The 13235-nt window shown below is 40.0% G+C and overlaps 1 protein-coding gene across 2 annotated transcripts in view; it reads left to right on the forward strand.

The window, feature by feature from the left end:
• Positions 1-8827, forward strand: part of Gspt1 (G1 to S phase transition 1) — a 35628-nt gene extending 26801 nt beyond the window's left edge. For both annotated transcript variants that reach the window (XM_090324684.1, XM_090324683.1), the window contains exons 10-15: positions 76-169; positions 1201-1281; positions 3742-3915; positions 5626-5715; positions 6181-6349; positions 8341-8827. In XM_090324684.1, coding sequence (XP_090180810.1) covers positions 76-169; positions 1201-1281; positions 3742-3915; positions 5626-5715; positions 6181-6349; positions 8341-8393 — 661 coding nt within the window. In that variant the 3' untranslated portion in view covers positions 8394-8827. The remainder of the gene's footprint in view (positions 1-75; positions 170-1200; positions 1282-3741; positions 3916-5625; positions 5716-6180; positions 6350-8340) is intronic.
• Positions 8828-13235: the final 4408 nt, after the last annotated feature.

A 13235-nucleotide genomic window follows, 5' to 3' on the forward strand; every position in this document is an offset into this window, starting at 1 on the left:
GTTATAATTAGCAAACTGTTTTAAGGTTTTCATATCTATGTTAGATTTCTTTAATGGATTTTTTTATGTTGCCAGTGGATTACCATTTATTCCTTACCTGGATAATTTGCCAAACTTCAATAGATCAGCTGATGGACCAATCAGGCTGCCAATTGTGGATAAGTATAAGGTACACAAAGTACTATTAAAGAGAATGGGTGTGCTGGGAGTGTGGCCTAATGATAGAGTGCTTGCTTAGAATGCAGAAAGACCTAGGTTCAATTCCTTGGTGCCATATACATAGAGAAGCCAGGAGTGGTGCTGTGGCTCAAGTGGGAGAGCACTAGCCTTTAGCAAAAAGTGTCCAAGAACAATACTTAACACCCTGAGTTCAGGCTCCAGAACTGACAAAAAGAAAATGCGATTTATGAGGAGGTAAAATACTGTTTTGTGTTGTTGCTAATGATGAAACAATTTTATTAACCATTTGTTTATGGTGGATCTGAAATGTGAACTTAGGTCTTGCTCTTGGTGGGAAAGTGCTCTATCAATTGAAACAGAAACACCAACATCTCTATCCTTTTATGTGTGTGGGGAAGGCGGGGGGTTGGGAAGGGTTACAGTTGCGGGGAGAGGGTTGAATCCTGGACCCTGTGCTCTTAGCCTTTTACTCACAGTTAGCACTTTACCACTTGAGCCATACTTCTACCTCCAGCTTTTTGCTATATATTTGGTAATGGGTTTTTCTTAGATTTGTCTGCCCTTGGCTGGCTTTAAGCATTGGTTCTTCAACTTCCTGTATAGTGAACATTATAGTTATATATGACCCTCCCATACATGGATAGTTTTCAAATTCTTATTGCTGCTCTACAAGTAGCTTAATGGCCTTAGCACAAAGTAGAATCCCATATAGCTTATTCATAAAGAGGAATGATGATGGGAATGTGGCCTATTGGTAGAGTATTAGCCTAACATGTACAAAGCCCTGAATTCGATTCCTCAGTACCACATGAACAGAAAAAGCAGAAGTGGTACTGTGGCTCTAGTGGTAGAGTGCTAGCCTTGAGAAAGTTCAAGGAGAGTGCCCAGGCCTGGCCAAAAAAAAAGGTAGAGTGACAGCTGTGGGCAGGAAAAGACATGTGAGAGATTGAGACTATTAGTTCAAGCCACCCCTAAAAAAACCTTTTTTTAACTTGATGTTTCTGCTTTCAATTTAATCAGGATATGGGCACTGTGGTCCTGGGAAAGCTGGAATCTGGATCTATTTGTAAAGGCCAGCAGCTTGTCATGATGCCAAACAAGGTATGAACTTAGTTATACTTTTTCCTGTTAGGTTTTTTTCTCTTAAATATTAACAGGATACTATTTTACAAGTTATTTAACCATGGTTATTCTAAGGTTTTGTAATTACAGTTTGAATCTATATCTGAAACGTTATCAAACTCATGAAAACCAACATTGTGATGTACTTTTTTTAAACTATTATAACCTTGATACTAGTTTTACAAGGTGAGGCTAGCATTATCCAGGAAAACTAATAAAATTGGTATCTCTAGCTTTATATTGAAAATGCTGGGTCCTAAATTTACAACAAAACCACCTTTAAAAAATTAAAGTCCGGGACCGGGAGTTTGGCCTAATGGTAGAGTGCTTGCCTAGCATGCATCAAGACCCGGGTTTGATTCCTCGGTACCACATACATAGAAAAAAGCCAGAAGTGGTGCTGAGGCTCAAGTGGTAAAGTCCAAGGACAGTGCTCAGGCCCTGAGCTCAAGCCCAGGACTAGCAAAAAATAAAGTTCTAACCAGGCATGGTGGCTCATGCCTGTAATCCTAGCTACTCAGGAGGCTGAGATCTGAGGATCTTGGTTCAAAGCCAGCCTGGGATACAAAGCCAAGAGATTCTTATCTCCAATTAATCATTAGAAAAAGGGAAGTGGGGCTGTGGCTTAAGGGATAGGGCTGTAGCCTTGAACCGAAAAGCTCAGGGACAGCTCCCAGGCCCAGAGTTCAAACCCCATGACCCACAAAAAAATTATAAAATTTGCAGTCTATTCTAATGTGCAGATAATCTCAATTTCTTGACTCTGTAGGAACATGAGTTTCCACAAAAGGTATAAGTTGTCCAATACAATTTTTTTTTTTTTTTTTTTGGTGGGATATGGGGCTTGAATTGGCCTGGGTGCAGTCCCTAAGCAATTCAGCTCACAGCTACTGCCCTACCCCTGGAGCCAAGCCCCACTTCCCATTTTCTAGAGGTTAATTGGAGATGAGTCTCAGGTCCTTTGGTGCCCAAGAAAATGTGAAGTTGTCTAGGCCTTAACAAACTAAGCCTCATAAAACAACTTCCTAATGACTGGCTGAAAACAAATATGTTATTATTATTCAGTGACAAATGGAGAGTCAGCCATTTCAGAAGCACAGGTGCAGCTGGTACTGGTAGTTTACATCTGTAATCTTGATTACTCAGGAGACTGAAATCAGGATATCATAGTTCAAAGCCATCCCAGGCAGGAAATTCCATGAGACTCTTGTCTAGTTAACCACCACAAAACTAGAAGTGACAATTTTGCTCATAGAGCGCTAGCCTTAATGCTAGTAAGCCCAAGGATAGCATCCAGACCCCATAACTGACCCCCCCCCCAAAAAACATTTAAAAAGTAACAATAATAAATGAAAGCATGGGTGCCTAGTTAGCAGTCTACCCTGTGGAAAAATAGACAAAGACCTAGAGAAGTATCACGGCCAGGCCCCAGTGGCTCACGCCTGTAATTCTATTTACAGAGGAGGCTGAGATCTGAGGATCTTGATTAAACCCAGCCTGGGCATGAAAATCATTAGGGGATTCCATTGTTTCACTGAAAATCTTTCAGGTAAAGGAGATGTTCCAGTCAGGTGTGGTGGCTCACACATGTAATCCTAGCTACTCAGGAGGCCGAGATCTGAGGATCCTGCCTCGCTCAAAGCCAGCCCAGGCATTAAAAAGTCCTGAGACTCTTACTTTCAATTAACTGCCAGAAAACCAAGTGGCACTGTAGCTCAAAGTGGTAGAGCACTAGCCTTAATCCTAAAGAGCCCAAGGGACAACACCCAGACCTCATGACCCACCTAAAAAATAAAGAGCTCAGTGACAGCACTCAGGCCCTGAGTTTAAGCCCAGGACACCAACAACAACAGCAAAAAAGAGCAATAGCATAACTTCATTCACCTACCCTAACGTGGTGGAACACAAGTTGAATGTTGAAAATGTGTCCTGTTTACAGCTGTACTTCCTACGTAGCTAAGGTTACTGATGTGAACATACATACCCAGATGCAGCCCACTTGTTCTAAGGTGATTATTTCTTCCGTTAAAGGCTAATAACAATGAAAATAGTGGTTGGTTGAAGTTTTGAACAGGTTTTCTATAAGGTCACAGAAGTAGTTGGCTAGGAAGCTATGTCTTCATGCTAATTACAGGGTGGGTATACTGTCACTTAGAGTTTTGTTTTGTTGGTGGTGGTTGTGGGACTTGATCTCTGGGCCTAGGTGCTATCCCTGTACTCTTCAGCTCAATACTAGTGCTCTACCAGTTGAGCCACAGCACCACTTTTGCCTTTTTATGTGTATATGATTCCAAGGAATCAAACCCAAGGCTTTCTTTTAATATAGTAGGCAATCATTCTTACCAGTAGGCCACATTCCTGGCCCTAAGAAGTACATTTTATGTATTGTATGATACAATGAAATTATCAGAAAAGCTCCAACTTTGGTTTCTTTTCAAGCACAACGTGGAAGTTCTTGGGATACTTTCTGACGATGTGGAAACTGATTCTGTGGCCCCAGGTGAAAACCTCAAAATCAGACTGAAAGGAATTGAAGAAGAAGAGATTCTTCCGGGCTTCATACTTTGTGACCTTAGTAACCTTTGTCATTCTGGACGTACATTTGATGCCCAGGTAAGCCAATTAGGGTAGTTGTCTTCATATCAAAAGCAAGTTAGAATTTTAGTGTTCTTGGTCCTGAGTAGCTGTGACATGCCACTTAAGAACATGAAGGGAACTGAAATAGCAGAAACAATTTATCTCACCTATCTATGATGTATATCTTTTCAGAATGGAATGGTTTTTATTGACTTTTAATTTTTGCTTTCAATACAATTCAGAATACCCAATATTCACTTGTTAAAAGACAGATCATTGTATGATGTAATATTTCTCTCCCTCTCTTCCTTTCTCCCCCCCCTCCAGTACTGGAATTGAACTTAAAAATTATTATTGTGTAGGTGATGTACAGGAGGACTGTAATTACACTAAAGAGCACATTTCCTTTTGGACAGTTTCACCCCTTCTCTTGCTCTCTTCTCCATCCCATTTTTGCACATATACAAGATAGGATCTTGCTTTATGCCTACGCCGCCTACGCTTCAGATCCTTCCCTACAGTGATGAGCATGAGCAGCTCCTGCCACTGCCTAGATGTGCTTCCCCACAGCTGGCACGCCATTGGTTGAGATAGTCTTCTTCCACTTTTATGACTAGTTGATCTTGAACCAAAATTGTCTACCATTTTCTTCTTCTTCTTTTTTTTTTTTTTTTTTTTTGCTGGTTTTGGGACTTGTGCCCAGCTTATTTTTGCTAGTTGACATGGTGATCTCAAACTTCCTGCTTGCACTGGACTAATACTGGCCTTCCCAGTAACCAGCTTCCAGGTGGCAGCCTCACAGGGTCCCTGGGTCCTGGCAACTATCATAGTACCACTCTGCTGAAAATGTTTTTCCTTCTGATTAAGGCATGATTGCCCTGGTATGTTGTGTCAGCTCCCTGACAGCAGATAATTTACTGCTTTCACATAAGGGGTCACACATACTCTTAATATTATTAGAGAGCAAATGGCGGTATTCACAGAACTTGGTACGTACCATTCTAAGGTGTGATGACCAATGTAGATGTAGGCCACATGATAAGTTTATATTTACTGAGGAGTGGGTAGAACTATGGCAGAAGCATAGGGGGTGACAGCTCATGAATATTAGGATGTGCCTGATGTACCTTGGTGGTAAGCAAGCACTGCCCATTTTGATAGAGGAGGGTCTTGACAGTCAAGCAGCCTGATTGATCCTGTGAACAAAATACATAGGTTTTCAGCCAGGCACTGGTAGCTTATACCTATTATCCTCGCTAATCAGGAAGCTGAGATCTGAGGATTGTAGTCCAAAGCCAGCCCAGGCAGGAGAGTCCTTGAGACTCTTACCTCCAATAAATTACCCACAAAAGGCCAGAAGTGACACTTTGGCTCAAGTGGTATAGCACTAGTGTTGAGCACCAGCAGGGACAGCAGCCAGGCCCTGAGTTCAAAGCCCAGAACCAGCACCAAAAAAAAAAATGGTTTTCTTCTTTTTGTATTTATGGTGCCAGTCCTAGGGCTTGAACGAAGTGGTATAGGTGCTGTCTCTTCTTTTTGTACTCGAGGCTAACAGATCCATTTTCGGCTTTTTGGTGATTAATTTGAGGTAGCAGTTGAATGGACTTTCCTGTCCAGGCTGGCTTTGAACTGCAATCCTCACATCTCAGCCTCCTGAGTACAGGTTATTACAGCTTGAAGAAGACTAGGACTCTTCTTGTGATGTTCTCTGCCTCATTAAGGATAAATTTTGTTGTCTATTGACAGATAGTGATTATTGAGCACAAGTCCATCATCTGCCCAGGCTATAATGCGGTGCTGCACATTCACACCTGTATTGAGGAAGTCGAAATAACTGTAAGTTTGTTTTTGACATAATTTGTTAAAGAATAATTTCTTTTGAAAATAACTCCTGCAATAGTGATTTGTTTGTTTGTTTGAGATGATCTTCCTATGTAGCCCAAGCTGGCCTTGCTCCACCCACTGGGATTATAATTATCTGCCTTCATGATCAGATTTCATTTTATTAGTTTTGTTGTTGGTCACATCCCCAGCTTGGACCCTAGGCCTGGGTTGTCTCGGAGCTGTTCAGCTCAAGTCTACCACCCTTCCCCTTTGAGCCACAGCCCCACTTCCAGTTTTCTAGTGATTAATTGGAGATCAGAGTCCCACATTCTTTAGTCTCTGGGCTGGCTTTGAGCCGGATTCCTCAGATCTCCGCCTCCTGAGTAGGATTACAGTTACTGTGTCCAGCGTCATCTTATTCTTACATGTTGCTTGTATTTGGAAAATTTTCTGACCTCAACATTTTTTCTTTACTAGGCCTTAATCTGCTTGGTAGACAAAAAATCAGGAGAAAAAAGTAAGACTCGACCTCGTTTTGTGAAACAAGATCAAGTATGCATTGCTCGTTTAAGGACAGCAGGAACCATCTGTCTTGAGACATTTAAAGACTTCCCTCAGATGGGTCGGTTCACCTTGAGAGATGAGGGTAAGAGCTTTCAGCTTGATGTCTAGGCTTTTTGTCTTTGGTGAACAACATCTGTGTAGAGCCCACTTTGCAGAGTCGTGTGCTATAATATTTACATCACAAATGCTTTAAGAATCAGATGTATTAAACACCAAGCAAGCAAGGTATGGAGGATGCACAATTGTATAGTCTTTCAGAGTGGTACTGATACCTTTTAGGTATCAGTTTAAAAAAAAAAAAGTTTTCCTCTCTGGGACATGAGATTCTTACATATGAAAGAAAAGGTGTGAAACATTTGTATAGGTTAATAGCTTGAACTCGGCTATCTTAAGACTAGAAATTTTATGGTACAATGAAAATATAGGCTAGTGAATTTACATGATAATCTCATGAGAATGTGGTCCAGTTAGGACTCTCACAAAGTATCAGGAACTTAATGAAGCCATGGTATTGATCACAGCCTTAAACCTCAGAGAAAATAGAGGAATGATCATCTCACTTCAGATTCAGTGACACTGGTTATTCACGTATAAAATGGCAACTCTTAGTACTAGTTAGCCTGGCAAAATCAGACAGAAGACGACCAAGTGAAGCGAGGGGGCGGGGGAGGGCATGTCTCAATTGGTAGGGTGGCAACCATAAATAAGTAAGCCAAGGAAGGGTTCAAGCCCTTGAGTTCACAGGGGGGAAAAATTATGTTTTATATACTTTATATACTTGATTTTCCCCCCCTCCCCTGTGGGTCATGGTGCTTGAACTTGGCCTGGGCACTGTCCCCACCCTTGAGCCAAGCCCCACTTCCCTTTTCTAGAAGTTAATTGGAGTCTCAGGTCCTTTTGTGCCTTGGCTGGCTTTGTACCTTGATCCTCAAGTCTGAGCCTCCAGAATAGCTAGGATTACAGGCGTGAGCCCAGCAAGACTTGAGATTCTTATCTCCAGTTAACTTCTAGAAACTGGGAAATGGGGCTTGGTTCAAGGGTAGGATGTACCCTTGAGTTGAAGAGCTCAGGGACAGTGCCCAGGCCAGTTCAAGCCCCATGACCCACCGAAGAGAGGAAGGGGGAGGGAGAGATATTGAGGACACGTAAAAAGTAACTTTTGCCATATTACCATTACTCCCTTTGCTAGATTACTGTTATTCCTTTTCCTCTCATACCCCACCCAGCACTGGGCACTTTTTTTTTTTTTTTTTTGCCTTTTGTAATTATTTTTTATGTTTTTGTGTTCAGTTATGTTACTTATAGGGTTTTGTTTGTATGTCTCTCCCCCAATATATAATACTCACTTTCTAGCTAAGTGCTGATGGCTCATACCTGTAATCCTATCTACTCAGGAAGACTGAGGTTGAAAGCCTGGGCAGGAACATCCTTGAAATTCCTTTTTTTTTTTTTTTTGCCAGTCCTGGGCTTGAGCCCTGTCCTTGGACCTTCTCAAGGGTAAAGCTCTACTACTTGAGTCTCAGCACGACTTCCGGTTTTTTTTCTATGTATGTGGTACCAAGGAATTGAACCCAGGTCTTTGTGCATGCTAAGCAAGCACTCTACCACTAGGCCCAACTCTCAGTCCATCCTTGAGATTCTTATCTCCAGTTAACCACCAGAAACTGCAAGTGGCAATTTGGCTCAAGATGATAGAGCATTAGTCTTGAGCAAATAATCGGGGTCAGCGCCCAGGCCTGAGTTCAAGCCCTATAACTGATCACAAAAACCAACCACACTTTCTAAGACTATTTAAACATTAGCTATGACTTTTGTGTCTGCTGGTCCAGAGGCTTGAATTTAGGTCTTGGATAGTGTTCTTGAGCTTTCTTGCTCTTGAGATGAATCTCAAGGATTTTCCTAAAATTCCTTTGGCTATATATACTTGTCCTCGGAATAAACTCACCCCTTTACTATCCATATGTTTTTATTGTTAGAATAATAAGCTCTAATGTGTTACATAGATTTGCTGTTAACTACTGAAAGGTTTTTTTGTTGTTGTTGTTTTTGTTTTGTTTTTAACTTCATTTCTAGGTAAGACCATTGCAATCGGAAAAGTTCTGAAACTGGTTCCAGAGAAAGACTAAACATTTTCTTGGTGACCCTGCACAATACTGTGAGGAAAATTGACTGCAAAAGCCTACTTCACACCGCCTTCTCTTACTTTCTGCCCATTGATAAACCTCTCCCCATATTTTGCAAAGAAAAATTCATAGCAAAAGTCCACATTATGTCAGCTTTCTCATATTGAGAGCTCTGCTATGCCACTGTTGAGTTTTTCCAGATTCCCCCAGCCCTTTCAAACTGCTTCCTTGGACAGATTTGGCAATAGCTTTATAAGTGATGTGGACATAATTGCCTACAATAATGAAAACCTACAGGAATTTTTATTTCTTATTTTTAATTTTCTCCCTAGGCATAGTCTTTTTTCCCCAGGCAGATCATTCTGAGTGTGCGAGTGTGTGTGCACATGTTAAAAAGACAACTACCATGTTAATAAAATATTCAATTTGAAACCCTTTTCGGTATTTGAATTGCTTTTGAATAATGTTTTTTATCTCAATGTAACATTGTTGCATTAGCTTTTTAACTCCCAAGTAATTGAATACATTTTATTACTTGGATTTTTCTAAACTTCCTGCCCACTACTTTAAATGAGACATTTACAACAATGTTCACATTTGTATAAGTGGAAAGCATTCGTATGATGCCTTTTGATGATGGGTACCGGTACCTACAGGACATACAGTGAAACACCTTTATGCAACTGTAATGCTGCTTTACTGGCTAGGTCTTTGGTTATTTTCTGCCAATTTATATTTTAATATGATTTCTTCAACACAATAAGGTGTTTTAAACTGAAAAAACAGCAAACTATTGTTTTTATAAGCTTACAAATTGTACCCCTACAGAAAGTTCCATTAACTGTTTTACATTAATGGAATTCACAACGAAGCATGTTGAGACCTGGCAAAAATGCCTTTTAGTATTTATAAGCACTGCATGCATCTAGTATGAAAACTATCAATTACAAGTGCCAGTCCTACAAGTTACACAGTCTACTCTTTGTATCAGTAACTTTAAAGGTTGGAGGATCCTTGCTAATTAAAGTTAATTCTCAATTCAGTGACTAAGAGCTCATACTTAGATAATTAAGTGATAGAGAGTCAAGCACAGTCTAAGTTTTTATCTCAGTTACTTGACACTGAGTGTTCTCTTAAATACAAAGCTGGAATTTACAAACCATGATCTTGATGAACCACACTGTAATGGATTTCAATTCAAAGTTGACTTTGTGCTATAACTGTCATGACGGAAATGTTCGTGATGGTGAAAAAATGACTGCACAATTGGGTTTGTCAGTGGTCTCCATTTTGAATGACTGTTGCCATTTATCAAAGACTTGGCCACTTTTACATTGTGATTTGTTTCTAAATAAGATGTTTTATAATTGTACGTTTAACATCTGTTCCCTATAATCTTGCTCCTCAGAAAAGCCTAGTCCACTGTGTTCCTGTATTTACAGTCACAAAATGTAAAAGTTAATAGTGGTTTTTGAACTATGAGATTTCTGTTCATGAGAATCTTAAGATTTTTATGGAAAGGGCACTGTTAATGCCCAATGCCCTATAATGTCTCAAAATTATACCTGTGGCTACTACGTTGCATGAAATCTACATTTCATTGTTATCTACGCATTTCTGGGCTTTTGTTTTTCTGGGAAGTGTAAGAGATGAACCAGGAAAAAATGGGTTCTTTTTATACCTCCACATTAAGAAGAAAAACTAGCAATTGCCTTGATCTTTAAAAGCTCATATCACTGAAATTATTCCCAAAGAAATTTCCCTTTTAAACTGAACATGTTTTTAGAAACCATTTATTTGCTTTTAAAACAAAATATATGTGCATGTTGCCAAGATTCTCAAAATGATTCGGATAGAAACTGTGAAGCGCCTACCTCTACAAAATAACATAATAAAAGTACAAAATACAGTTGTAGTTTTCATTGGATCTTTAACACATTTGCAAGATTACTCCATATTGTGCATTTGACAGACTTTGAAATTCTTCCCCACTTGACAACAATGTATATTCTTGATTATACTGCTTAGTCACAAGTAAGGAGACAGTGTCTGACATGAACCTGCAGTGTGCAGATGTTGGATTTCTAAAGAGCAATACACAGTCGTGCTATCACCTCATGTGCAAACTAAAATTTACAGGGAGACCTACTACACAGCTAGGTATTAAAAACCTCAATATTTTAGCATAGGTAAGTTAGAATCATGAGTTTGCATCTGTTTTACATTAATTTTTATATACAAACTTTCATGTTTGGTTATTCAAGACTTTTAAGAGATAAAGTTGAAATGAAAATTAAGTAGTTTCCATTTAAATCTTCATTTCTTACCTGTGGAAGAGGGAAAATGTAATATTTCTTGTTTATAATTTGAAGAACTCATCCAGTGAAAATCTATGTAAAGGCAAACCAAGAGTTGGATCAAGTGTGGATTGCCATGGAACTAAGTGACAAGTAGTGTTCATGATTTATTGAGCCCATGTGTATTTCTTGTTTTGAATTTTAAATTTTGAAATGTAATTAAATGTAAAGAAGCAAAACTTTAAAGTACAGGTTATTCCCTGTGATAGGAGGTGACTTACATTTGTCTGTTATGAAAACTATAAGAACTTTCACTGGAAGACTTGGAGTGTTGTTTAGGGGGGCAATTACTGGCACATCCTCTCAGTTGAAATGCTGCGGATATTTTGAGTCATACTTGCAAGCAGGTGGAGTTTTGCAGCTGAAGGGAAACAATCAAACTGCTACCGTCTGAAACTGGGGTAGAAACCCAGCCAGTCTTCAGGAACACTGGATGGCTGCCAGCATGGCAGCGCTCTAGCACCTTTCCTCGCTGGCAGACTGGGTTGTGGACTGCTACTTCACAGATGAAAGCTTCCTTGCTTGGGGTAGGAACTTACGGTAGTCAAGAGACAAAATATGCAGTATTTATTACAGCTCTTAAACATCAGGCAACTTTCATCTTTTAAACTGTTTGTGAAAATTCCAGTTACAGCACTATAGCTCTGATTGTAGAATGATTAAATGTAATATTCAGTTTTGGCCTACCTTATTAGAATAAACTGTGCAATTAATCCTCTCACAGACATGTGTAAGATAGATACAGTAGTCAACTGAATTTGGGGATAATTGTCTCCAATTACTGCATTTATCTCCTCCAGCTAAATTTTCAGTGATCCTAGCACATGCTGTCTGGTTACTTATTTTTCCTAGTTGTTGCCATAGCAGCAGTTTGTTAAATACATGTAACTATGTAGGCACAACTCACAAGACTTAAGTTTAGCAATTGTTTCTTAGGTTTCACATAAATGGATTATGAAATGCTTTTATTTTCTAGTAGTAATTCAGTGGATTGCATTTGAGCCAATTTACTGCCGGAATTGAAATACAGTTCAGATTTGGTTCTTGATGGTTTGGGTTCTAGGGTATTCCTGAGTTTCAGTATCCTAGAACTTACTAAGTCTTCCCTTCAATAACTAATACTATTCTCACATACCTCTCTAATCCTATGCTTCCTTGAAACAGTACTATGCCAGCTGAGTTATTTACTAAGGATTACTAAAAGGGCCTGGACATGTGGGAGTGGAAACTAAAACCTATGTGTAAAGGGGAAAGCAGGCAGAAGGTCCAATTAGGCAGAAAGCAGGATTTGGTTTTCTGTCTTGTCACAGGGCCTCTAGATGGTAACATGGAAACCTTGGGTTTGTGGACAGTACACGTGTATAGCATTTTGTGCTTCCTGAGTTCCACGTCTGCCAGGCACATTAGCTCAGTGCTCCAGATGTCAGTCCTTGCTACCTCTCCTGCAGTGGCGGAAGTGAGTGCTGGAGCTGGCGCTGGCACTCTGGCAATCCTCAGGTGATGGCTTCCGCCTCCATTCCCTACACGTGCATTGGGTGGACTAGGTCAGAGCTTGCAAAGTCTGCATCCAGGGGACTCCACATTAAGCTCTCAAAAGCATAACATTTCTTTTGTTTTAAAGGAAATGTGGGTGGGTCTCTTGCAAGCCAGGACTCCTTTTTCTACTAGGCAACCACTTAATACCTAGACATTTTTAGAGATTAAAAAGAACAGGTTAAGTTTGCTGTTTTTTTTTCTTTTAAACCTAATTCCAAAGCATGGAAAAGTGCTCTGCTAGGTAGAAAAGAAGCCCTTTGTAATTTGTAGCTACCTTCTGTGCCTGACTTGGTGCCTGTGTGAGGATTAAACCCTTATTAGTCTGCTCTTGCAATTAATTATTCAAATGACTGAAGTTAAAGAATTGCTTTTGTAATAACAATAAAAGTTGTCATCTTCCCTTTTGAAAGACTTGTCTCGTTTATAATCAATTGTGTGGACAGCTCATACTTTTTGAACCATCTAGTAGGTTTGTTGAATAGAACTAAAAAGCTGTCATGTAAGGCTTTAACGGACGTTAACTTCTTGCACAAGAGTACCAGCAAGAAATCATACCCTGCCTAATTGCAAAGGAATTCCTTACCCTATTTGCTGGTCTCCCACTCTTCCCCTGCTCCAGCCACTTATTGTTTTCAAACGTCCTCTAGTCTTTCACCTGACTTTATGCCATTTCCTCAGCCCAAAAGCCTCCCTCGTAAAATTAAAATTCAGATGAAGAACATAGGATAGTCCCAAAGCCCTGGTAAGATGCAATATAACTTCCTGACGCTGTTCTAGAAACCAGTTTCACGTCAAACTAGATGATGAGACAGGCAAGTATGCAAAGCGTTCTCCAGAAGCTGGCGACCAGCTGCTCATGCCTGTAATCCCAGCTGCTCAGAAAGCCGAGACCTGTGGATTGCAGTTTGAAGCCAGCTCGGGGACTCAAGTAATACTCAAAAACACACGAAAG

This window comes from Megascapheus bottae, chromosome 36 (assembly GCF_031878675.1).
Source record: "Megascapheus bottae isolate mThoBot1 chromosome 36, mThoBot2.hap1, whole genome shotgun sequence".
In the NCBI taxonomy this organism is placed as follows: Eukaryota; Metazoa; Chordata; class Mammalia; order Rodentia; family Geomyidae; genus Megascapheus; species Megascapheus bottae.